Below are 27,655 nucleotides of genomic sequence, written 5' to 3'. Positions count from 1 at the left end.
TACATACAAGGGTAGGATTACATAATCAAGCGTGCGGGAGAATGCACGAGAATAGTTCAGGACCCGGATGAACACATGTAAACAATACACAACGATGCCTGATCGGTATGTGTTATCTATTTTCATTACACTACCCACGCCTTCGAGGTTGAAGCTTCCATGCTTCTTAATTATGTTAGAACGAAATCAAAGAACCAAAGGAAAACAATTATTTACAAAACAAATAAACTTTCTTTATTAATCCAGCAGTGTTGAAACACTAGTGTACGGACACTTCGTTTAAGTGAGGTCCGTCCAAATGTTGTGGGCATCTAGCCTATTCTCTACTTCCAGTGAAGGTATCCAAATAAAAGTAGGTTTCATCTACCGTGGTTTGTTTCACTTGCTTGCCTGCCTCATGATATCGACAAGTGGTCGTGACTGTCCGCTTAGTTTTGTTCATGGCGGGCTCCGTCTGGACTCCAACACTAACAAAACGTCGACTAACCGTACTCGTATGTCGCTTCGTGGGATGATCCAGAGTTACTGGTTTCGGGATGACATGTCGCAGATCTGTGGCACGTAGCCTTTTGCCTGGTTCACCACTTTGTTCTGCTATTCTCTTCTTATGAAATGGCAGTGTAGGTTTTGTTGATTTCCTGATCACCCGACCCATCAAAGAATCATCCGGGGGTACAGGATTTGTGGCCACTGCTGTAGCTGAGGTTGAAGGTCTGTTGTCAGATGGGACAACTGGCTCAGTAGTTTCTTTCTCCGACTCCTCGGACAGTAAGCTCCCAGGGTCCTGCTTTTGCCAATCTTCTGTTTCCTTAGGCGAAGGATAGGAATCATCATCCGACCCATCGTCACTATCACTACTGGAGCTGCTTGAGCTGTCACTGGATCCTGCGGTCTGCTTATCCTCTGGTAGATTAGACACATGGACGGTCTCAGGTTGGCTGTTTTTGTCCATACCCTTCTCTTCGATATGTCTTTTCTCATGACGAGTAAGGTATACTTGCTTTGTAGTCGTGAAGTTACAATGCGTACAGGCAAATGCATTCTTTTCAGAGTGTTTCAGACCACACATCACAAGATGCTCCCTGAGCTCTTCTGTTCCAGCGGTTCTGAACTTGCACATAGGACATGCCTTCATTGGGGTCGTCTTTGTGTTTACCATTCTCTGAAAGTACCAAAAGCTTTGATTAGTGGTATATCTTCTTCATGTGATACAGGTATTTTATGATAAAACATCTCAAGACATAGACTAGTACAAAATATAGTCAGAGTGTTTGGCAGGTGCTTTCCTATGTCTGCGACCCTGTTTTGGATTAGTTTCTATATTCTTAGAACTAATATTCTTAAGGTCTCTCCCAGACTCGTATTCACTCTCTTTGAAAGTAGCACTCTCCTCACACCAATCACTTCTACTGTCATCAACTTGCTTGCTCTCGAAACAACTCTCGTCAACCTGAGTCTGTTGCTCTTTAACTTTTGCAAAATCCTCTGCATTCTCATTCCTGAGCATCTGAACTTTTTTTGGCTTCATGCGGTCTACATGAATTACTTGTAGCTTCCCTTTTCGCCCACAGCGTACGCGATATGTGACGTCAGTGAGTTTTGATATCACTCGGAATGGACCCTTCCAGCGACAGGCTAGCTTTGAACTTTGTCCTGTCTTGACGTTGGGAAAGAAAACGAATATATCATCACCAGCTTTGAATGGTTGCCAGGAGAGTTTCTGATCATGAAGCTTCTTCTGTCTAAGCATTCGTCCCTTTACACTTTCTCTGACTAACTGATGTGCGTCTTCCATCTTTTCCTGTAGCTCCCACGCCCATGTATTCTGTGGTAATGCTTTCAGATTTCGTGGCATTGAGTATTGTAGATCTAGTGGAGTAGAAGTTTCTCTTCCAAGCATCATGAAGTTTGGGGAATTGGAAGTGGTCTCATGTTCGGTTGACCGATATGCCATCATGACATATGGCAAGTGTCTGTCCCAGTCAGTGTGTCGCTCATTCACAAATGCCCTCAACATGGTAACCAGTGTCTTATTGAACCGCTCAACCATACCATCTGACTGCGGGTGGTAGGGAGTGGTACGGGTCTTTTGAATTTGCAGTATACGACACATTTCCCGAAACAATGCACTCTCAAACTGAGAGCCCTGATCTGAATGGATAATACTGGGGACTCCGAATCGACAGACGACTTCTTCTACCAGTATGCGTGCTACGGTCTCTGCGTTCATGTTTTGCATTGGAAAACTTTCTGTCCACTTTGTGTAGTAGTCGGAGATAACCAAGATGTGCCTGTTGCCATCATCGGTCTCCGGCAATTCGCACAGAATGTCCATAGCTATGCGCTCCATTGGGTATCCCGATTCAGTTATCTGCATAGGTGCTCTCTTGGTTTTTGTCATGTTCTTGCTCTTAGCACACATCGTGCAACCAGTGACATATCGTTTGATATCATCTTGTATCCCAGGCCAGTAATACTGTTGGCGGATCTTGGCAAGTGTCTTTCTTGTTCCCAGATGAGCAGCTGTCTTGTTATCATGGGCATGACCAAGGATTGTGCGACGTTCGTTTCTAGGAACTATAATATGAACTACTCCTTTTTGTGTTTTTCTCACCAATAGATCATCTTGAATGGACAGTATTTCAAACTGTGACCATAGGGATTTCACTGTTTTGTTTCTGCCACCTATGGACTTATACCCAGGTCTTTCCCCTTTCTTGACCCAGTCAATAACCAGACCTAAGTCATCATCTTCCTCTTGTTTTTCGCTCAGGGTTTTCTGACGTTTTTCTTTTTCATCAGATTTACAAGGGTCTATGCTCCTCACTATCTGAGCTGTATATTCAGTTGCTCGATTGTCTGCCTTCAGTTCCCAGTCTGGGTCAAAGTTGCATTGACGACAAGGGATCCTGCTCAGTCCATCGGCATTCTGATGTTGCTTCCCTGGTCGATGAATGATGTGCATGTCATATGAGCTTAACACCTGAAGCCATCTTGCCATCTGGCCCTCTGGGTCTTTGAAATTCAGCAACCATCTGAGCGAACTGTGGTCTGTTCTGACAGTAAACTTTCTGCCATACAGATAATGCCGGAAGTATTTTGTGAAATTGACGACAGCCAGTAACTCTTTACGCGTTACGCAATACTTCCTCTCTGCCTTGGTCAATGTTCGTCCTGCAAATGCTATGGGTCTCTCTATGCCATCAATTTCCTGTGATAGTGCAGCCCCAATAGCTTCATGACTCGCATCGGTGTCGAGTATGAACTCTTTACTAAAATCAGGGTGGGCCAGAGTTTTTGCACTTGTCAATTCTCTTTTCAGAATCTCATACGCTTCCTGACACTGAGGTGTCCAATCAAATTTCCGTCCCTTTTCTGTCAGCTTGTGTAGGCATTTCGCAATCACAGAAAAGTTCCTGACAAACTTTCTGTAATAACTACAGAACCCCAGGAATGACCGCAGTTGTTTGATGTTGACTGGGACTGGCCACTCCGCAACTTTCTTCACCTTATCTGGGTCGGTGGAGATACCTTCCTCCGAGATCTTGTGGCCAAGGTAAATGACTTCTTTGGCAAACAGACAACATTTTCTCGCCTTTAGCTTTAATCCAGCTTCTTGTAAGCGTTTGAAAACTTGTTGCAGATTCTCAATCATGTCTTCAAATGTCTTCCCGGTCACGATTATATCGTCTAGGTAAATTAAACAGGTCTGCCACTGTAAACCTGCTAGTACCGTTTCCATCAGTCTCTCGAATGTCGCAGGAGCTGACGCTAGACCAAAAGGCATGACCGTGAACTCATAAAGACCTGTTCTTGTCGCGAATGCAGTCTTCTGGCGATCTTCAGGAGCCAAATCAACCTGCCAATAACCGGAGTTTAGGTCGAGTGTTGAGAACCACGAGCAACCTGACATTTGATCAAGAGCCTCGTCAATACGTGGAAGTGGATACGCATCCGGAATGCTAACAGCATTCAGCTGTCGATAATCCACGCAAAATCGTAAGCTCCCGTCCTTCTTTTTCACGAGGACGATCCCAGAACTCCATGGACTGGAGGATTTCTGTATGATCCCTCTGTCAAGCATATCCTTTACTTGTCTATCAATCTCGGGACCAAGATTGCCTGGCACTCTTCTTACTGGCTGTTTTATGGGTTTGGCACCCCCAGTGTTGATCTTATGTTGAATCAAGTCTGTTCTACCCAGATCGTCGTCGGTAACGGCAAACAGGTTCTGATGTTTTAGCAGCAATTCATACCCAGCGTTGTATTGATCTGTTGTAAGATTATTTTTGGAGTCATTCAACAATGTTTGGATATCTGCCCTAAGTCCAGCTACTTTGTTAGGTGTCGGTTCGTCGACGGTTCCCATTACACCATCAATAGTGCTGACCTGAGCAATCGTTGTCCCTGGGTAAAATTGTTGACTCTCGTTGCCCAGATTCATTAATCTTACAGGCACCGTAGTATCATACTGCACAAGTGCCCTAGCGACTAATGCTCTCTCTGTCTTAAGAAAAGTCGCTGGTTTCTCAACTAGAAGTAGTTTGCTGACTGTTTCACCCTCTGGTAAACATACCTTCCCTTGGACCACGACCTCACTGTTGGCAGGAATGGTTACCTTCTCTGTAAGTGAAAGTCGGTAGCAACCCATAGCACCCTCGTAGAATGTCGGTACCGTTACATCATCAAGTGTGAGAACACCTTTCTTGAAATCAAGAGACCCATTTCTCTCCTGCATTATGTCTAGACCCAGAATACCATCGGTATTAATCTTAGCAATAATTGCTTCCACATAAATGTCTTTTGTCTTATTAAGCCGGATGACAAAACTCCCTTTGCCCTTGACCTCAAGTTTCTCACCACTAGCTGTTAAAACATCTTGGTGAACTCTACTCAGGCGAGGTTTAGCCGATTCTGTAATTTTATCAAACACTCGCTCTGATATGATGGTGACTGTTGCCCCTGTGTCAACCAATAGGTTTACTTTAGTTCCATGAACTTCGGCAGTTATATACATGCCTGCTTCCTGCACGGCTGTAGACAACCCAATGCCAGCTCTTGGTTTCTTTCGTCTCTGTCGACGATGGGTGTTCACCTGCTGGGCCCCTGGTTGTTTCTGACTTTTATTAGGGTCATTCTTTTTGTCAGGCTTGGGACAATTTCTACGAAAATGTCCCTCCTCACCACAGTTAAAGCAGTTCTTGTTCCTGACCACATTAGACCTACTTCTAGACTTCATCTTTCCAACGTCCTTTTCCAGAGACTCTAGCTTTTTCTGCATGTCCTGGAGCAGTTTTAACATCTCTGACCCCTCAGATGTTTCAGTATTAGTATTTCTAAGATATGATTGGCCTTCCTTTGATTTCTTCTCACAGCGGTTGTATGCCTCTAATTCAACCGATAGTTGTATGGCCTCAGTCAAATTCTTAGGCCTCGACTGTTTGATTCTTATGCGCATCTCGGAGTCTGCAAGTGCTTCAATGAACTGTTGCATAGCCAATGTCTCCCTAACATCATTTGGCACTGTGCGATATGCCAAGTTCACAAGCCGTCTAATCGCTTGTCCCAGTTCTGGTAAACTTTCCGATGCTTTTTGACGCCTCTCCATTAACTGAACCCTATAAAGCTCAGTCTGGTTTGGGGGAGCAAACCTCTCCTCCAAGGCTTTGACTAGCGACTCATAATCCTGCTGCTTAGGAATGTCAAGGTCACCCAGTATCCCTTGAGCTTGGCCCCGCAATGCTACTGCTAAGTGGAGACCTTTCTCATTATCAGTCCATCGGTTTATTCGAGAACAAGCATCAAAATGTGATTTGAAGTCAACCCATGGAGATGTGCCGTCATATGTTGCCACTTTCACGGTAACCATTTTACTTTTATATTTTGTCGACATGTCCCTGACTTCATCGTCTGTTTCTTCAGCATCCCTCCTGCTGGCAACTCTACTCATTCTTTTTTTTCTGGTGGTTACATTGTCATATTTGTGACCATCTAGTCTGTGATCATTATCCACACCCAGCGGACATGGTACAGATGTCATTGGTTTAGTGTGAGACAATAGATTGTGACTGCTAGCCTGCATCTGTTTCATTTGTTCTCCGAGCTCTTTAATCTCTTGTTCAAACTTTTGTATACTTTCGTCCCTTAATCCAAGACTATAGTCTGGAGAGAACTTCTCCGGTTTTAGACGAGTATCTTTTTCTTTGGTTCCAAACCCAGAGTCGACAACTGCGTGCTTCCGCATCGGTATATTGGGTTGTGTGATAGGGGTTGAGAAATCAAAGTGAATATGACCGGTGTTGTTAAAGTCAAGACCATTATCTGATTCCCTGTCAGACTGGTCACTGGTATAGCCTTCTGCCATATTAAATCACAGTGAGAATATAAGTAACAAACAATTTTTTTATTATTATTATTATTACATCAACAACAGTTTATAAACTGTAGACTACTAAAATGTCACAAACAAGTTGTCAAATAACCAGGATCCCGCCGCTGCCACCAAAATTTGTGACGTTTACAAATGGGTTCGTCACTACCTCTAATAGATCCTGGTTAGTGACTAGTCTACAGATGCAAATATATACAAATATTACTACTATTTGGTAGCCTTTAACATTTAACGAGAACATATAACACATAAAATATAAGTTTTATATATACAGTGGTCTGTCTGACCGCTGACACTTAATCTTAATACTATAACTCGTCCCGTACCACTCACAACGGCTAGTTATATTTACTGGTCGCCGGTCTGTGTGTGACCGCTGACTATACGGCTACGGGGATTCAGTGACTAGCAATATGTGTAATCGAACATGATTATACGCTCTGACTGTTCCTATGTATTTTCATCGGCCACCCAACCCCTGGTGTTTGCTGCTGACCACCAACACTACTTATAATATGGTCGCTGACATGCCCGCCGACTACCTTGTAGTTGCTGACTTGACCGTCGACTACCTGCTTGTAGTCGCCAACTAAATTGTAGTCGCTAACCTATCAGCCTCTGCCAAACACTCTGTGTTAAAACGATTAGTTGATGGATCAAGGAGAAGACCGTGGTCACATCTATCTTTCCATAACTAGCTACCTTTCTTAGGGTCTCTCCGCTTCTGTCTGTGCAGTTTGGATGCCGAGATCAGAGTCTTTGTGTTCTGTCAGAGCCGGCTTTTATACCCTCCGATATAGACCATCTGAGTCATTCAAGTGTTTTACATACAAGGGTAGGATTACATAATCAAGCGTGCGGGAGAATGCACGAGAATAGTTCAGGACCCGGATGAACACATGTAAACAATACACAACGATGCCTGATCGGTATGTGTTATCTATTTTCATTACAGTGTCATCCACCTAATGGACATCCCCTATATATTCTTTGTACTTAAGAAGAGGAGCAGTACAATTGATCAGGTAATAATTTTACTGTGTACTAATTTCCCCTCATGTCGCCCCTAGTACGTCCCTGCCCCTAGCTATTGCCATGTGTTGACACTAAAATTAAATAGCTTGTAAACATAGGCCACTTTCGAATGAGAAAAGTCTACCGTAGCCTTCCTTGAATCGTCCAGTCTGTCAATTACAATCCCAAATGGTCGTTGAATTAATTATTCATTCACTTGCACAAAATCAGATGCATAACTTGGTATCAGAGAATCATATATGGTATAGAAAAAAAATCCCCACTGCTGCGAGAGTTACAGTTGGTGGAATAGTATATAGGTTAGTTATTATAGCAAAAAATATACTAGGCTATAGTTGTATGAATGTAGAAATGTTTCTAAACCTTTACAAGTCACTAGTACGCCCCTATTTAGAAACAAATATCACTACATGGTCTCCCATGTTAAAGAAAGACAAAATGTCACTAGAAAACATCCAGAGAAGGGCCACTAAACTAGTTCCATCACTAAAAGATCTATCATATCCAGAACGCCTGCGTCATCTGGGACTTCCATCACTTGAATATAGGAGATTAAGAGCAGACATGGTTCAAACCTATAAATTGATTAGCAATTTAGACATATCTAATCAACAAGTAATACCTACACTTGATAACCTTAATACTAGAGGGAATTCCAAAAAACTTAAAAAGATTAGGTACAACATTAATATTAGGGGACAAGCTTTTAAAAATAGGATTGTAAATACATGGAATCGACTTCCCACATCAGTAGTAGATTCCCCGTCCCTTAATACTTTTAAATCTAGGCTCAATAAGCATTGGGTCAATCATCCAGTAAAGTTTTTACCTTCTTGCTACTAATGTATATATATATAAAAGTTGTATACGTGTCCTCTGCGCAACCTGCAAATGAGTGTACAACCATGAAGATGCGTCGACAGAAGCCACAAGCTTACAAGGACGTCGAATACTATGAACTAACTATGAACTATGGGGGAAATGTGCACTTTTCTGTCTTAGTTTTACCTTTACTCGCACAAATCTAATAATAGACTTATCAGGCCAATATAATCGATAAACTATATATACCGATGTCCATTAGGTGGATTGGATTTTTGGCCTGCGACTCGACCTAGCTGTAGCTAACACGCTTGACTATAGCACTATACGTCAGCCTTTCATCTAAACGCAACACTCACGCGAAATTTTGTGGTCACCTGGCAAACAAACAACATGGCGTCCTCCTGGGTACAAAGTGTGCTTGGCAAGAATATGGAGTGGTATGCTGCAGCCGGTGCTGTTGCAGTCTCATATGTTGCTTTTAAGTTCACTTGTTCTATTTTATCAGGACTGAAATGTTTTGTTCTGGCCAAACCACTTGGACTTGGCGTGGACTTGAAGAAGACGGGGGCATGGGCCGGTAAGACAACTCATCCTAAATATTAACCTTAAGCACAGGTCAGCTGCAGGTGCCTGACTCGTTTTGTAAAATTTAAAACATATAAGAGTAAAAGAGATGTACTCTTATATGTTTTTATATTATAAAACGTAAGAAATAACACAGAATTTTTTTCATGGTTATCATACATTATTTCGTCCCTTCCATCGACTGCATGTCTTCAAAATCAACGCGTATGAAGAATTTTGTGTATTTAAAAAAATACGTAACGGGATGTTATTGTTTTATCGACTGGCCTACCGCAAGATTTCCGTTGTGAAATTAAATAGACTTACTGTAACGGAAAGGGTTTTTCCTTGTTTGTCTGGTACACTGTATCGAATACGTTGTAGTACACGTTTCCGGACGTTTTCACGGATCGCGGATGAAGTGCATTGAATGCAGATATTTTTGAAGTGAACTTATATTTGCTTTTTTTCAGGTTTTGCAATTGTTCCAAACTTCCTCCTCTATTGTTTAAATGTAAATCCAATTACTATCAATAACCTTGGTATGGTCATATTGACCTAGCCCGAGTTTCCTCTGGCCCTGACACCATGTCTGGTGTGGTGTGTACACCAGACATGCATGGTGTCAGGGCCAGAGGAAACTCTGGCTAATATTGACCTAGATTTGACCCTGCATGGTTCTGCTGTACTAAGTCAGAGTGATATATAGTAATCATATACTTTGGTTGGGTAAGAATATATGTCTTACAAAAATTATAATCGTTTTTAGCTCACCTGATCTGAAGGACCAAGGTGAGCTTATGTCATACCGTGTCATCCGTCAACAATTGACTTCTTCTTCATAACAGCGGATCGGAATATGACCAAATTTGGATCCAAAAGTGAGCATCTTGGCCAATTGCTATAAACACTTTTTTTGTAGTGTTGAAACTGTTGAGATTCCCAACCCATAACCATATGTACCATATGATATAACCCTAATCCTGTTGTAGAAATAGGCCCTTGGGTCTTTCCCCACCCCTAGGGGACTTAGTTACTTTAAACACAATCATGTTGTAGAAACAATCCTTGGGGGTCTTTCCACTCCCCGAGGGAGACTTGACTGCATTTCTGGGTTTTATCTTTGAAGCTGTTGAGGTCCCTTCCACATAACTATATAGCGTTGTTATAGACATTAACAAATAAAGCTATTAACAAATTGAAAATGAACGTATTTTGATGTTTGGTCAAATCCAACCAAGTGAGCGATACAGGCCCTCTGGGGTTCTTGTTATTGATCATTTTAAATGCAATCGGGTACTCTGAATGATATTACAATTTATATTGTATATATTGTGGCTTAACCACAGGGACATGTCTTCATGTATTTTCTGGGTATTTCAGGCTGTTTTCTATAATATAACAGGAATTTTTCTTGGAGCTTTAAATGGACCACATTCCAATTAGAATTATTTATACCCCCGCAACGAAGTTAGGGGGGTATACTGGAATCAGGTTGTCCGTCCGTCCGTCTGTCTGTAGACGTATTTTGTCCGGACAACTCCTCCTAAACCGAAGGGCCGATTTTAATGAAACTTCACACATATATAGAGGACGATGTGAAGATGTGCATCACACTTTCTTTTTCTCAAAATTATAGTTGCTATGGCAACTGGTCACTAAAAACAGGTTTTCCGATAAGAACCCTAACTTTAAGTTTGTCCGGACAACTCCTCCTCAACTGAAGGGCTGATTTCAATGAAACTTCACACAAATATAGAGGACCATGTGTAGATGTGCATGCCACTTTCTTTTTTCTCAAAATTATGGTTGCTATGGCAACTGGTCACTAAAAACAGGTTTTCCGATAAGAACCCTAACTTTAAGTTTGTCCGGACAACTCCTCCTAAACCGAAGGGCCGTTTTCAATGAAACTTAACTCAAATATAGAGAACCATGTGTAGATGTGCATCTCACTTTTTTTCCTCTCAAAATCATGGTTGCTATGGCAACTGGTCACTATATCACTGGGTTATCTTAGTTAGCCTCTAATTAACAGTTCCAATTCACCATTGACTCGTGCAGATTGCGGGGGTATTAGTCAGCCATCCTGGCGACAGTTCTAGTTTTAAATTTGAACCAAATTTTAAAAAAATGCTGTTTATACTCCTTTAAACTATTTCCCAATTCCCCATTTTCTTCCCAAAATAAGACAAAAAGGTCTTAGCTATCCCCAGTGAGAATAAGCCAAGTATAAGACTAAACATGTCCCTGTGGTCAGACCATATATTGTCTCAATATGATTAAATTAGGCGGAAATACCCATAGGCTTATATAATGTCTTTATGTCAGAATTGGTATTTCTTGCTGATTTAATGAAATATTTTAAATATGACTTGTACATGTATGTCTAGTGCTAGTTCTGTAGTTTGCCATACATAAAGTGGATTTGAGCTTTGATCATTATATTGTTACATAATGCTCCTATGTACATTTACATGAATGTACATTCCTAGATCTGTAATATGTACCGTATATTGGTTAAATCTACTTCCCCCTCAAGCTATAGGTTCAATTGCTTGGTAATTTTAAGATGAGAGAACTTATCATAGCAGGCCAGGGGCAACCACATATGAACCACATATATACAGTTTGGTCATATGGATATATGTTTATGTTGAATATTAGTTTTTTCAGGACAACTTTTTAGCCAAATTATACTCATGTCATCAATTCCGACATCAAAAATTGGAATTAAAGTTTATACTTATAACGACCTGCAGTACTGCTTATTTTATTGGACATTGTTATTAATGTAAGGTAACATAAATATCAAACCCACAACCCATATTGTACATACATGTATTATATATGTAAATTTGATTTATAATATGTTTCACATTAATAAAAGTGAAATTATTCCCTAAAAAATGACATAAATTGTCAGCATATTATTCATCCATGTATACATTGAACATGGTGTTAATGGTCTTTATAGTTTGACAAAGGTGAAATAGTTGTAGTATTCTTCATTGGAAGGAGGTTAACGCCTCAATGTTTTGAATTAGGGGGAAATTTAACAACACTACAGACAGCTACTGTATGTGTATACGTAGGTTCGAGGAATTGAAAATTAAAAGAAACGAATAATTGACTTGTATATGTAATGATATAAGTATTATGTATATATATGATATTTAAACATGCCGGTCCTGATGTATCGGTAGTTTGTACAATTGATTGCATCAGGGAATCAGTTACATATAATTATACAGTGTTATTTTAGCATCTTTGAAGGTACCAGGCGGGTGCTGATTATGTCACTATACAATGTATTTCTAATATCCACGTTTTAACTCATATAGATAGTGGTTGAAATGAATAACCCATCTAAGAAAGCTTAAAGACATTTTGAAACCAGTAGGCAGTACAGTGTATTTCAATTTTACCACAAAGTATATAATGGACTTTATGGAAGTGTAAAAAATTACATAAACATAATAGTGAAATCATTATTTATTGTGAATTCAGGTATGTTTGTCACTACTCCATTGTGACATCCTTGGTACTTTTTGAGTAATGCCTAGTTTGTTTTCTGTTGCAGTGGTAACTGGCTGTACAGATGGTATAGGGAAGTCATACACAGAACAGGTGAGGCCTAGATAAAACAGCTTAGTAGTGAAAGCTCTAATGATACAAATGAATAAAAAACCCTGGAATTTAACTTTACAGTAAATGTGCAATCGATTAACAGTCAAGGTAACTGTTGTAGTAGTACTGTCACAATGACACTTTTATTAATGCCATGCCGGCATTTGACTTGCCATTAATGAGTTATATAAAAAAAGAAACTCATACAGTCATGTACTAACATTAGTTTAAACATTAAAATAATTAACTTTTGGCTAAAAGCTAAGATGTGAGCACAGTTTATATACAAGATTGATATCATATATATACATGTACGTATACAGGTGTTCTTACACTAATATTGTGAATAATGGTATACATTGTATACATACATGTATGTGAACTTACTAGTATGCAATGTTAGAGTTTAAATTGTAAATGAAATGAAAATGAGCCTATCATTTGACTATTGCCAGAGGACAGAATTTACGATAGTGTAGTTAATATGAACCTGAGAGTAAATCCACTGCTGATATTTAAAAGTGACTCTCAGAAATATGTCATCAGGGTCACTTTAGGTATGATGTTACATTATTAATAGTCACTGGCATGACTAGCAGTTTCAAAAGGTTCCCTTGGCTATAGTTAAACTTTGTTAATTTTAGAATCAAGAGTTTCTCTTTGATTTGTTGTATTAGATTTAGGAACCATTCAGGCTCTTCAAATCCTTAATTTAGCAAACGTAATGTATAAGTATTTTAGCCTAGTTTAGAAAAAATAATTAAGGTCCTCATGTATTCTAATTTTAAATGCTGAAAGTTGCAATATACCTTGGAACTAGTACCTACATGTACATATTGTATCAGCCCAGACACAAGATTCTTCAATATTATCACTGAATTACTAATTAAATGTGTTGTGATTCAATTATAAAATCAATTAATTATTTTAAACCATGGATGATGTTACTTTGGCTGAAGTTTTGAATTGAGAAAAGTTGTCCTTGATGGGATATCACTACTCTGCGGACATCATGTATGTTAGGTCTGATATAAAAAAATATTGCATAGAATTTTGTATTAATTTCAGCCTTTTGCTTTTTTGGGTCAAGAACTAGGTCTCTTTTACTCACCTGTTTGTCATGAATCATGACCAGGTATTGTGCCTGTTTTGATGAGGACTAATTTACCATTAAAACATGGTCATCATTAGTTTTTTTCAATCATTCACAGTCGTGAACACTTTAGTATCATCTGTGTTGTTTCCTTAAATGCATATATTTTTTACTTTTGTGTTTGTAGTTGGCCCAGAAAGGGATGGACATTGTGTTAATTAGCCGCACTGAATCAAAGTTAAAAGCTTTAGCTAATGATATTGGTAAGTTCTTCATTAAAGTGAATCGAAAAATAATGTGTGAAAGCTACAGGATATTCATCTAAGATGATTGAGAGTTAGATTCCACAAGGAAGACAGCGGTGAAAAATCCTGAGGTTATAATGTCACTTTGTTTTAGAAATTTGTAAGAGTATTTAAATATCCAACATCCAGATTGATTTGGTGATATTTTGTACACAATCTCTTAGCTTGCAATGGTTTATATGTTGCCCACCTGAATCATATTCAGACAGATAAGAGTTTCTCCCCTTTATGGAGAAGGAATATATATAACGACCTATCCAAAACTACTAGACCAAAATTTATTTAAATTTTGTTTGCACAAGATATTGATTTTGTAATTGTGCACCTGCATCAAAATCATACGTTATTAGTCCTCTACTGGTGAAACCAGGGGAATATAGGTTTCCTATCTGTCTCCATGAGTCTATCAGCATATACATGTGTGTACGTATTGCCAAAGTTTATCAGCACTCTTGTGGCTTCATTCCTTGACAGACTTTAATAAAATGTTACACAGTTTTAAAGGACCATACTATCTCAGACAAGCTTAAATTTCAGGGTTTTTGGGTCAAGGTCACCTACTATTTTAAGCAGGGACAAGTATGTTTGTTTTATTGGTAGGGTGCCTCACAAATAAATGAATATGCAGATGCAACATTTGACTTTACAATTTCAATTTGATATTTCTTTAGAATCCAGGTTCCGTGTGAAGACAAAGATCATAGTAGCAGACTTTTCCAAAGGAGCTTCTATCTACCCAGGCATTAGTAAATCCCTTGAGGGACTGGACATTGGAGTTCTAAGTTAGTTTTCTCTGCAGCGATAAATGATTTTGGATTTATGTGTTTTATATTAAAAAGGCTAAATTAAAGGAGTTTAGACTAGACACAAGCATAAATTATCGTAAAACTTTTACAAGACTCTAGAAATATTTTATTAATGTTGTGTCTCATGTTTTGTTTAGCAGTCAACATTTAATGATTATGTGTTGAATATCTGTTAAATATTCATCTTTTTCTTTTTAAAAAATCCCATAGAATAATGTAACATTGCTCACATCACCATTAGGTCATATCATAATATTCAAACTTGATTAAGATGATATACATCATTAACACCATCAAACTTGTAAATGTAAACTGCTGTGTCTGTAATAATTGTTTTCAGACAAGCTATATGTACATGTGTTGTATTTCTGACATTTCCAGTTAACAATGTTGGACTCGGCTATGACTTCCCAGCATTCCTACACGAGGTCCCGGACAGAGACCAGGTAAAGGCTTAAATCCGCGAGTTTCTACTTTACATCAGTTATAACCACTGAACCAACAACAGGTTGTATTTTTAGCCGACCATCATCAGATGGTGGGCTATTCAAATCGTCTTGCGTCTGTAGTCCGTCGTCCTTCCTTCCATCCGTCCGTCCGTCGTCCCTCCGTCTGTCCCTCCGTCCGTAAACAATTCTTGTTATCACTATTTCTCAGAAAGCGCTGAAGGGATCTTTCTCAAATTTCATATGTAGGCTCCCCTTGGTCTGTAGCTACTTCTCAGACAGTACTGAAGGGATCTTTCTGAAATTTCATATGTAGGTTGCCCTTGGTCCATTGTTATGCATACTTTATTTTGGAACCAATCGAAAAACAACATGGCCGACAGGCAGCCATCTTGGATTTTGACAATTGAAGTTTGTTATCACTATTTCTGAGAAAATACTCATGGGATCTTTCTGAAATAACATATGTAGGTTTCCCTTGGTTCCTAATTATGCATATTGCATTTTCAGACCAGTCGGAAAACAACATGGCCGACAGGCAGCCATCTTGGATTTTGACAATTGAAGTTTGTTATCGCTATTTCTCAGAAAGTAGTGAAGGGAACTTTCTCAAATTTTTTATGTAGGTTCCCCTTGGTCTGTTGTTATGCATATTGCATTTTGGGACTGATCAGAAAACAACATGACCGACAGGCAGTCATCTTGGATTTTGACAATTGAAGTTTGTTATCTCTATTTCTTAAAGTACTGAAGGGATCTTTCTGAAATTTGATATGTAGGTTCCCCTTGGTCATATTGTATTTTGGGACCAATCTGAAAACAACATGGTCGGCAAACAGCCATTATCGCTAAATCTCAAATTTCAAAGTTCGCCCTTGTTTGAAAAGTACTGGAGGGATGTTTCTCAATTTACACAGATTAGTAAGAGGAAGGGAAAAATAGAGAGAAGATCAATCTGACATGGAACCTATAAAGATCATTCAATGGCGGGTGCCAAGATCCCTCTGGGATCTCTTGTTTCTGATTCTTTTTTACCAGTCTGTGGTAAATATTATCTGACTTGTGGTATATATCACCACATTAGATAATGGTGTACACGTTGTGATGAAAACTGCTGTAAAAACCACTCATAATAGCAGCAGTATTCTGGTGAAAATGTAGCAGCAATATAATGTGTCATTAGTAAGAATTACTCCATGCTCGACTCTCCTACACCAAACCCTTGGCCAATTTTAACAGTAAAGTAACTTCATTGAAGATATTGTGGCAATAGAGCAATATTCAATATCAAATGGCTGAGCTATTGTAGTTCTGTACAAGAATCTGATGTGACATTTGTATTAACCTTTTGCACTACATCTCGCAGATATATGTTTGCAGCAATATACATAGTGGCTATATACCACGGTACATATAGCTGTAGCAATCTGATTGAAATCATATCTTGATCTGTACTCCTAATCTGTAAACTACACTCCTTAATGTCAGTATCTGACATAGCGGGTGGTAGTCTACAGAATCAGAGGGCACATCAAGAAATAATTTTTATCATATTGATACCTACAATTGTATACATTTGTATATATATATATATATAGCTGCTGTATTTCTTCATGCTTTAGTTTTCCTATATTAAAATAGAGGTGTTAATGTTGGTTTTATCATAAAGTATTTCAATGCTTTTTCTAGGCTGTTAGTTCAATTTTAAGCTTTTTACCAACGATGAAATTGTTTTCTTAACATTTCACTTTCATTGATATAACTAAAAAGAGTTAATTTTGACAATTTCAGAAATTCATTGACTTGATTGAAGTAAATATAACCTCCGTGACCATGGTAAGTAAATTTATAACAATTTTAATAAATAAATGAAATATCAGAAATTTACTGAAAGTCTTATACACATGCATGTATCTATAGAATTAAAATGGCATACATGTATATATGTATGGTGACTATATATATGTACACATGAAGATTGCAAGCTATAATTGCAGTAGTTCAAAGTTTCAAATGGAAATTACATGCAAGTCACAAGATTAAAATCTTATCTTAACATTTTTAGCTGCATAATTCAAAGCTGGTCTTTTCAAGAATTTTTTTTAAAGTTTTAGCAAAATGTACATTTGCTTTATTTGTTGGTATACAGTTCAAGTATGATTCAAGCACTGACTTTCTCATTAAAATAGATGACAAGTATTGTAATTCCTCAAATGGTGGCAAAAAAGAAAGGAGTTATTGTCAATTTGTCGTCTGCTTCTGGGATGAAACCTACCCCTCTACTGGGAGTGTATGCAGCTGCCAAGGTATTTATACACAAACATGCATTTCATAGTGTAAAACCTAATAAAGGGTCTCCCTATGTGGTATAGGATTAAAGCATTAGAGTTTAGACAGTGCATAATAGACTTTCATATGTCGCAAAGTAAGAGTTATAATTGTAGCGTAACTGAACTGGGCTGTACACAGGTGGCCAAGTAGCTCAAATGGTTAGAGGGTCTGTTTAGAGTTTGGACGTCTGAGGTATGAGTCCCGGTCTGGTCGTTGCATTTTTCTTCTCGTGTTACATTTGGCACCCAGCTAAATATCCTTGAAGGTGTTTAAAGGTCTTGTGTGTGTTTTCTGGGTCGAAGACTTTGTTGAAGGGAGCAATATGGGCTCAAATTCCAGTCTGGTTGTTGCATTTCCTCTCTCTCCTGTTACATAATTATTATGCCACTTTTATCAGACTAAAATATGATTGGATATTGTCTAATGAAGGTGATAGAGTGTAGTCACTGAAATGTTGTCCATAAAAATATTTATCCGTGTTTATCAGAGACCTCATCAAACTTGGGACACTTAAGAAAACAAAAAAATTTACTGTAAGATTTTTAAAAATCCCAGTCCTTCATGTAAATTCACAGATAACATGTTTGTTTAAAAATTGTACAATGATTATATTTTCAGGCCTATGTCGACTACTTTTCTGTATGTATGCAGAAGGAGTATGAATCCAAAGGCATTATAGTCCAGGTATGTTGTCTATAAATCAGTAGTTAAATCACCAGAATTAGATTATGATGATATACAATAAAAGACCAAGACTTTAAAATAATATGTATATAGGAAAAGGTTTCCATCAAACTTTAAAATGAATTATTTTAATTTCAATCCGGCTTTTATTCTGTTGTGCACGTGCACCTTTTTGCAATACCATGAGTACAATGTAAAAGTATTCTAAATTGGTACAATATTTTGTACTTCTAGCTTAAAGACCAGATTAGAATTACCTTCATTCTGGTTGGACATATTGTCTGACCAATCAGGATACATATATACTGCTCGTTTAACCAATCAGAAGTTACTACTACATAACATAGACTGGCCAATCTGAAATTCATGAAATATTGTTTTTTTACATATATGTATATATATCGCTGCCAAGAACTGATATTTGTTATAAAAAATGCACTAATTGAAAAGTAAAGAAAATGTTGTCAAAAAATACAGATCATTAAATTATGTCCATGTCAAATGATTCCTAACACTGATCTATCTAGTTTTGTAATGTGCGTGTAGCATACCCAAAAGACAGACAAGAATTGGCTGTATAGCTTATACACTGGTATAAACTGGTTGATGTGAAAATCTTGACCGGTCTATAAAGGCAACCTGCCTGTAGTGACCGTTTTTCAGCCTCCCTCTTTGGTGGTCTTCATAGCTAGGTTTGTTGTACATTATAGGTGAATTTTGTTTTGTTTTCAGTCAGTGATGCCAAACTTTGTGACAACCAAGATGAGTAAGATAAGGAAGGCTAGTGTGATGGTTCCTACACCAGATTCCTTCGTTAGGTCGGCCCTGAGTCTCATTGGCGTGTCAAACCGTACAAATGGTTTCTGGAGTCATAACCTCCTGGTAATCCTTACCTTTATTTAAGACAACTATAGCACAGTGTTTGATTTTTTAGACCCTATCAGTCATCATTTAATTAGTCAATTAAAAAACAATTACACATTGTCAAATGGATGAAAATTTTCAATATACCGTGAATATTCTCTATATTATTTTGTCCTAGGCATTTCTGCATGTTTAAACAGATAGGGTTCCTTCCTTCATGCATTTATTTTGATGCAAATTTTCATTTTCTCTGTGTCTGCACTTTTAGGGTGTCATCTAAAAATATTACAATTTTATGCTGTAGGAGAGTTGAATCTTTTCTTCATGTTATGATTCAGGTAATGAAGTCAATTAAAACGTAATGACACTCTTCTCAACAGACAATATTAAGGAAGACTTAGCAATATAGAGGTGAAGTTGATATGGAAGTGGATTGTGTCACCTGTACAGTATGGCATTCATTGAATCAGTTATGAAAAGGGCTATCATATATAGTTCCAGCTAGGAGCTATCGTACGTAGTTCCAGCTAGGAGCTATCGTACGTAGTTCCAGCTAGGAGCTATCGTACGTAGTTCCAGCTAGGAGCTATCGTACGTAGTTCAAGCTAGGAGCTATCGTACGTAGTTCCAGCTAGGAGCTATCGTACGTAGTTCCAGCTAGGAGCTATCGTACGTAGTTCCAGAACTTGAATGTGAAAGCTAGTCTGATACAGCACTACATGTTTTTAGTTTCTGTATCAATCAAAAACATATACAAGTACTCTTTATTTTTGTGTTTGCAGGGATACTTAACCAATGCTTTACCATTGTGGCTCACTTCACTCGTGTCCTTCAAGATCTTGAACACAGCCAGAGTCCGAGCCTTTAAGAAGCTTGCTCAGCAGAAGAAAGAATAGAGACTTCAAAGTGCTATATAGCCACTTAAACAAATCTTCCATGTTGTTTTTTATCACTTTCTAATCATTGATTTATTAATGTGTAAACAGACTTGAGGAAGTTTGCTTGATTTACATGTAAGAACATACTGTAAACGTACATACAAGTATTTGGCAGTTATCTTAGTTTTATTCCTCTAAATTATGTACTAATTTAACATTCTATATATTGTTTTCATAACCGATAACGTGAATGCACCAATTAATCATAGCACTAATCGGTTAAAATTTGGTGTATATGTGCTAAAAATTGAGTTGGCCAAAATAGTACGTTTACAGTAATTGACTAGGGAAGTTTTTGTTACTTACATGTTACTAGTAATTGACTTGGGAAGTTTTTGTTACTTACATGTTACTTACATCAAGGGAAACTTTCCTCAATTTAAATTTAAGCAGATAATTGAATTGAAAATTGTCCTCTTCTTAATTGCATGACATACAGTACCATGACAGGTGGTGCTTTGAAGTTGCCATAATTAATCCTGATCCAAAATGGTGGTAATTATTGTCAGACAGTACCCTAAACTATATTATCATGTATTGTGAGATAAGGCTATTCCTGTGATTCCACATGGCATACGAATTTGTATATGTTGTATTCATATATATTCCAGAATTACAAAATCAAGAAATTTCCATTAATTAACTAATTAACTAATTGAATTCCCATTGTTTATGCTCAATTAAAATAACCTTACCTCCAGATCGTGTTTATATTTAATACTGTATCATCACAAATAATGAGTAACAATAACATGTGAAAAGTTCAGGTTTTTGTCAGATTCAAACCGGGACCAATCATCTCACCGATATCAAATTCCAACGAGTACCAATCATCTCGCTGACATCAAATTCAAACCAGGGTGAATCATTTCACTGAGATCAAATTCAAATAGCGACCAATCATCTCACTGATGTCATATTCAAACAGGGACCAATCATCTTACTGATGTCAATTCAAACAGGGACCAATCATCTCACCGATATCAAATTCAAACCGGGACCAATCATCTCACCGATATCAAATTCAAACAGGGACCAATCATCTCACCGATGTCTAATTCAAACTTCTGATATAAATTATTAAATGAACATGTAAATGTTTGTGCATCAACTATATACAATTATTTAAAAGATTTTTTGTATGTATTAATTCTTGTATTAAAAAAAAAATTGAGTAAATCAAAGCTGTTCAAACTCTGATACCAGTAAGAAAGATATTTCTATACTTGCCAAGTGTGTGCGATCAGGCCTAGCTGATAGTTTGGAACAAGCAATGGAAAACACACATAATGTTATCAGACTGATCTAATGAACAATAATGAAAACAGAAACATAATTAAGATTTAAGGGAAGCAATAAAATATAATCATGTTAATTTTTAAATATGTAGTCTTTGACTTTTTTCCCATTAAGGTGACATTTTCATAATTGCTTCTCTGTAAAGAAAAACTTTTGAGCATTATAAGTGTACAACAGTCGTGTTTTGAATTTTAAAATGTTTGGTAAAATGAGTGAGATTTATTCTAAGGTTTGTTTCAAAATTATCTATGTACATGGGAGGGATGTGAGGCAATTCTTACAGAGACCCCAAAACAATTAGATATTTAAACATATTTTAGTATAAAAAATATAGAAAAAAGAGGATTTACTCCAACCACCCACCAACTTAATTAAGTGCCTCCTACCCCTCACACACCAATAATATTGGGCCATTGTTACACCCTTGATCTACCTAGAGTTATTTCCCTTTGTTTTACAGTCAGTATAGTATTACCGTATATCGGATGGTACAGAAATAACTTGATAGATAAATTGATAGATAAATTGATAGATAAATATCTGTATATATGTCTCTGATTATAGACAGTATATATATATGTATTCATTCAAATTCTTAGGCATAGGATTTAATGAATTCCAATCAATACTTTATCAGTATTACAATCAGACTGTTTTGTATATTTCTATTTAGTGTAGTCCTTATAGAGTAGTACTTTGTCAATGGACTGACTACAAGTATCTCAAGTTACAACGAAATAAAGACAAAATATATACCACCCACCCACACAGTGTGATCATGTAGTCAAACCTGCCTAAGCCAAGGGCCACATGCTTAAATGTTTTGGTTCCCCAAGATACATGTATTACACTCTCTATTCAAAGGTCACCTTATTGTGATGTTAGCTCATATTTATGTGGTACTGCGAGGTCATCATGACATTAGAAAATTCAATTACGTTTATAAATGGCAAGAACATATTGAAATATAACATTTTTTTTCATACTGCCAAACATAATATAAGATGTCCAGTCCGATCCAGCAGTTAACTAATTACCTGGTACATTGAATTTCCTTTAAATTGCTGTTACTGCCAGTATTACTTTCAGATAGTTTACCCCTCTTTACAGGGAATATTTAGATAACAACTGTGCAATATTATATTACCAGCATAAGTGTGTTGAAACATGATATACTACATAATAAGAAAGGTAGATGTGTTGGACATTTAGTATTTTGAAGTTTTGTTCTGTTAATCAAAAATTCATTTGATTTATAATTAAAAGTGGGGACTCGGGTGTTCGGGAAGATTATACAACTATTGATTTTCCCATTTGTCACCATGTCCAATGGACGTTGCTTATCGTACCATTGATATGTACTTTGTACCATTGTATATTAGTATAGGAATGATCGAGTGCAAGGTAATTTATGCAAATTAATGGTTGATTTATCACAAGTAAACTTTTTGTGTAAGAGGCGTTATACTGATAACTGTGGTGTTTTGTTTGGGTAGTTTAATGACAGTATGTACTCTATCTTTTGTCCATGTTCTAATCAATTTGCAACTGTGTACTTACTCAGCATTATCCTCGTTTGTGTTGTTTGGATCATTAGATATTCAGAAATAACTAGAACTCTGACAGGTCAGCAAGGGATCCATTGTATGGCAATACATGTATGTCCCCAATAATCAAGAAGCCATTTGCATTGAAGCAAAATATATTATACATGATCCACCTCCAAATTCAAGTATAATACTCATTTGTAAGCTTCAATTTGTTTTATGTAAAACTTAAGTACCTCCCCCACTAAGAGCCACGGTAATAGAGATCTGCTTTGTCCTTAACCTCTAGGCCCAAATGATCTTGACCTTTGATCAAGTGACCTTGACTTCTTGCTTAATTCCCACCAACTTTGCTTAATGTCATTACAAAATTTTCATCAGCAAAAAGAGAAAAAACTTCACCTTGACCTTTAAACCAGTGACCTTGACTTTGGTCAATTATTTTTTTGTTTAATTCTGACCAACATTGCTTCATCATCTCATGACAAAATGTTCATTTGTAATAACATGAAAAATTTGACATTGACCTTTGAATCTAATGAACATCTTGACTAAATATCATGTAAATTTGTCAATACATACAAATGTACTAGATATGGACAGCCAGATAGACAGAAGGTCAGACAGACAATGATTACTATACAGGGCACCCATATCTCTGATGGGAGAGGGGCATCATAAGTCTTTAAATGTCCATGTCTTTAACAGATACCCATGGTTATAATTGCACTACGCTATATGCTACCGTGGGTATGTATCCAACAATGTGTCTTTAAATCTTAATTATTATTGTGAATGTGTACTTGTTAAGAATGGTTAAGAATGGTGAGGTGTGATGTGAAGTTGTGTTGTGCTGAGATAGATTATTTGATAATGAGTTCTTTACTTGTGATATTCTACAACAGATTAAGAAACGGGGTAAACCTCCCGGATTTTCATCAACAGGATACCAAACTGATGGCCTTGACCTGTAAACAATGGATTATGCGCAAGATAAATATTGTTACTTAACAAAATTATTTGACATTTTAAAATATCATTTGATGTAAGGTATAGACAACCTATGGAAATAAAACATTTGGGAAAGAAAGTTAGGATGTCCGTTTTCAATCATCCATATTTTGTAATATACCAGAAAAATTGAGATATAATGTTGATTCACAATTAAAGTATTTCTTGAATCTCACTTTGGTACAGTTTAAGAACACGCCACAGCGTCAACACAATATGGCCATAATCAGCCACCATAAGATAGTGTCACGAAATATCTGCTGCAGGAGACAGTGACAACAATGTATATTAAATTATCCACATCACTCAAAACTACTTCATATACGAGAAAAGGAGAAAGTAAAAAGGATGTCTTTTGTTTTACAGTTTCAATGTTTTTATTTATTTACTATTAAAACGAATACCCTTCCACCTAATTGTGAAAATGCTGCATGGGATCATCAGACAAGTACAAACAGTAAGTGTCTCGAGTATTTGAAATTTGAAAGCTTGTCACAACTCAAACGGAAGCACATGACAACATCTTCAGCTATATAGTTACCAGTAAGTGATGTATTTCAAACCTTTTATTTGTACTGTCATGCAAAGTAAATGGCAGCAACGCTAGTCCTCGCTACGAGCAAGAAACTTTACATGCTACAAACGAAACTTAAAACATCCATTTCCCAGTCAGAAAGATTGTAGAAACTTGTCCCTTCTCGGTTCCGTACTGGGCACATATCCTACTCATTCATACCTTTATAAATGAGATCAACCAACATTCCATGCATGTGGCACTCCATTTACGGTGGAGCATTTACAAATAGAATATTCCGATTTTGAGCAAATTCATGATAATGACTTTCAAGTCACCCACAGGTTTCTCCATGGCCCTGCATGACTAAAGCCGTTGATGGCCTGTTAAAACAAAAGAAACAAAGGGCCTGTTTCCAGTAATGTTAATTCTCCATAGGAGCCTGCCCCCGTATAATTTCTTATCTAGCTCAACTACAGTTTTTTTCTTTTACGAAGAATAATTTTACACCTTTCCGACACCCAGATTTCATAATGTCAGCGAAAATGTATTTTTATAAAGTTGTCATTTTGAGCATCAAAGACATAAGGTCGTAAATAAAAGAAGGTTATCTCGAAATTGTAATTCGCAACATAGTATAAATTTCTTTTGATAAATATTTCCAAAACATCGTGTTTATTCATAAAACATAAAACAAAAATTATCTCGGATGAAAATGCACTTGCAGAGACAATTATGAAGAAAAATGCCATAAAATTGCAATTTTCTCCCGTTATTTAGTTTTGGATGCAAATTTCCATCACAAAATCGGATAGCGCTTTACTTGTTTCATATGTGTACCAAACATTAGCTAATTCCATGTGGTGGAACGTTCTCATATCGCCGCCTGAATGTGGTTGTAAATTGAAAGAAAAGGGGAAATGAGTAACAACCTTGTCTGAAACCCTATTATATAGCTTATTATATACAAAATTTTATATTGAATATCAGAGCGGATATTTTCATGACAGTTTTATGATATCTAACGACTAAATAAACAGTATCGATATAAAGATTTACACTGGGGACACCCTGATACATGGATACTGTTCTATCTCAAGTTGTCCTCTTTTGAATTTTCTGATCGTGTGGCCTTGTACATTTATCCGTATCTTCTTGTCTTTGTCTATACGTTTACGGAATCATTGACTCGACGCTAGCTATTCTTGTCGCACTTTCCTTGTTTTATTGTCCCATCTCCAAAGCGTTTGTGGCTCTGTCAGGGTTGGGGCCCTGACTTGTCTCACTTTCTTTGTGCCTGCCGACCACGCAATCGTTCTATTGCGTTCAGGTTCCGTGTGCCAGATAGATCAGGGACAGAGCTAACTTTTCTCCATGCCATCTTATCAGAGAATATGTCAAGGTCATGACCTCGCTATGGGATAAAGAAAATGTCGAAAAAAAAATCTCGATTTGAGAATTTGAAAATTTTTTTGATCATCGGATAAAAAATGACGGAGATATGGCACTTTGAAAATTTCAAAGTTTTCCCCGCCAAAATTAAAAAATCGAACAAAAATGCCTAAATTTTTTTCAGCTCCTTCATTTAAACACATACAGACTTGATATTTGGCACAAGCATAGAACGTAAGAGTGGCTACAAAATTAGTTATTTTTCACTGACCTTGAACTTCATTCATGTCAAATAATCAAAAAGAAAAATTAAACAAAAATTCTTTTGAATCAGGTTCTTTGTTCGTTCGTTTTTTTCCTAAAACGATCAATGCATCTTGTAGTTCATTGGCGGGGCTCACTTTTCTCCGCGATATGTTATCAGAAAATATGTCAAGGTCAAGGTCTAAGCGCGAGGTCAAATCAAGGACAAAAATTCAAAATTCAAAATGAGTTAATTTTTTGACTGCATTGCAAAGTGCATGATTAATGAAGAAGAACGGTGCAAGTTTTATGGTCGTGCGATAAAAAATGACGCCGAAATGGCACTTTGAAAAAGTTTGTTTTCCCGCCAAAATTCAAATTTCCCCCCAAAATGCACTTAATTACCCTCTGCTCCAAAATCTTTACATACACAGATATTATATTTGGCACAGTGATAGCATGTACGGATGCCTACAAACCTGATTGCTTTTCAATGACCTTGACCTTCGTTCAAGGTCACAGAGGTCAAATGATCAAAAATCGAAAATTTCAAATTCTCTTTCAAACGGTTAATTTTTATTGTATATTAAAGAAAACGTTTGTTTGAAGATGTTTGCAACGTTTCCAGGTCAAAACGTCAACTTTATCTCAGAAAAAATACATAGGAAAACATTTAACTGCCAAAATTAAATATTATCCTACAATTACACTTGAAATGTTTTTCCTCCAATACTCTGACACCAACATACTTGATAATTGGCACATATAAAGCATTAATGACTGGCTACAAAAGGTATGCACATATTTGACCTTGACCTTCGAAGTTCAAGGTCACAGAGAGGGTTGAAAGTCAATTGATCGGTTAAAGAAGGGAAGCGAAGAGAAGACGAAGAGAAATCTTAGGTAAAACGTACAAAGGCGTTCGTCAGAACGAGAACATTTCTGCAATCATTTTCTAGTTGGAAATCCCGTGTTTTGATCTTGATCAAATCTAGTTTTGTTTGTTGTTCTGTCTATTTGTCAGCCAATGTCTTCAACCACGGGGACTTGCGAAGTTAAGCCATCTTGGATTTTTTTATGAAAAAGTGTTTCTCACACTTTTTTTCATATCTGTGTACATATTCTCAACATACCGAGCAAATACTCTCGTGTTTTTGTTAATTATCTAAAGAAAGTCGAAAATCGGCAATTCAACCATAGGCTAATTCAACCCAAGATTTGAAAATGTTCCACCACTTACATGTTGATGATTTTTCCTCTCATCAATAGCATATTACATACTGTTTAATAGGATAAAAATTGGTTTGCATCCAACGCCCATAAAAGGGTGTATTCTCTAAAAAACACAGTTTTTGTGTCTAAAATGTTATCATCGAAAATGGCATTTTTGAGATTGTTTCTTCCATAAAATAGCCAAATGGCGCGATGGAAACATGATGTTTTGTCACAATCATACCATGAATGTATTCCTTACGGTGACCATCATTTGATTAGATTTTTATTAATATTTTACATAACATGCACATTTTATCAACACTTAGACAGCTTCTGAAAGGTACAACTTTGAGGAGCCATAAAAAACAAACCAAGTGACCTAAATCTTTATACTTTATAGATTTGTGACCACAACGGCATGGGCAATGCACCACCAACAGGAAATTTGAATCAGAGAAGGGGCCATTTTGGAAACAGGCCCTTTAATATAAAAGTCTAAAGGAAGTATCGAACAAAACCTTG

At 37.1% G+C, this 27,655-nt stretch overlaps 2 protein-coding genes across 2 annotated transcripts; one reads left to right on the top strand and one right to left on the bottom strand.

Moving 5' to 3' along the window:
• Positions 1–316: 316 nt before the first annotated feature.
• Positions 317–1,159, bottom strand: LOC117336645 (zinc finger protein ZFPM2-like). Its single transcript, XM_033897256.1, has one exon. It carries the CDS (start codon positions 1,157–1,159, stop codon positions 317–319), a length of 843 nt encoding a protein of 280 aa, XP_033753147.1.
• A 7,432-nt stretch (positions 1,160–8,591) lies between these two features.
• LOC117335529 (very-long-chain 3-oxoacyl-CoA reductase-like) lies at positions 8,592–23,147 on the top strand. The gene is made up of 10 exons (XM_033895573.1): positions 8,592–8,828; positions 12,399–12,445; positions 13,726–13,801; positions 14,515–14,625; positions 15,031–15,095; positions 16,887–16,931; positions 17,285–17,401; positions 18,045–18,110; positions 18,843–18,992; positions 19,757–23,147. The coding sequence occupies exons 1-10, from the start codon at positions 8,642–8,644 to the stop codon at positions 19,868–19,870; spliced, it is 978 nt and encodes a 325-aa protein (XP_033751464.1). The 5' UTR covers positions 8,592–8,641; the 3' UTR covers positions 19,871–23,147.
• The last annotated feature ends 4,508 nt before the right edge of the window (positions 23,148–27,655 follow it).

The sequence above is a fragment of the Pecten maximus genome, chromosome 10 (genome assembly GCF_902652985.1).
Source record: "Pecten maximus chromosome 10, xPecMax1.1, whole genome shotgun sequence".
In the NCBI taxonomy this organism is placed as follows: domain Eukaryota; kingdom Metazoa; phylum Mollusca; class Bivalvia; order Pectinida; family Pectinidae; genus Pecten; species Pecten maximus.
This window is presented reverse-complemented; position numbering and strand designations above follow the sequence as displayed.

Excerpts from the sequence above, each read along its gene's own strand:
- LOC117336645 (XM_033897256.1), bottom strand. The coding sequence starts at position 1,159 with ATGGTAAACACAAAGACGACCCCAATGAAGGCATGTCCTATGTGCAAG.
- LOC117335529 (XM_033895573.1), top strand. The coding sequence starts at position 8,642 with ATGGCGTCCTCCTGGGTACAAAGTGTGCTTGGCAAGAATATGGAGTGG. Across the intron at positions 8,829-12,398 it reads GAAGACGGGGGCATGGGCCG|TGGTAACTGGCTGTACAGAT; the intron begins GTAAGACAACTC and ends TTTCTGTTGCAG. Across the intron at positions 12,446-13,725 it reads GGAAGTCATACACAGAACAG|TTGGCCCAGAAAGGGATGGA; the intron begins GTGAGGCCTAGA and ends TTGTGTTTGTAG.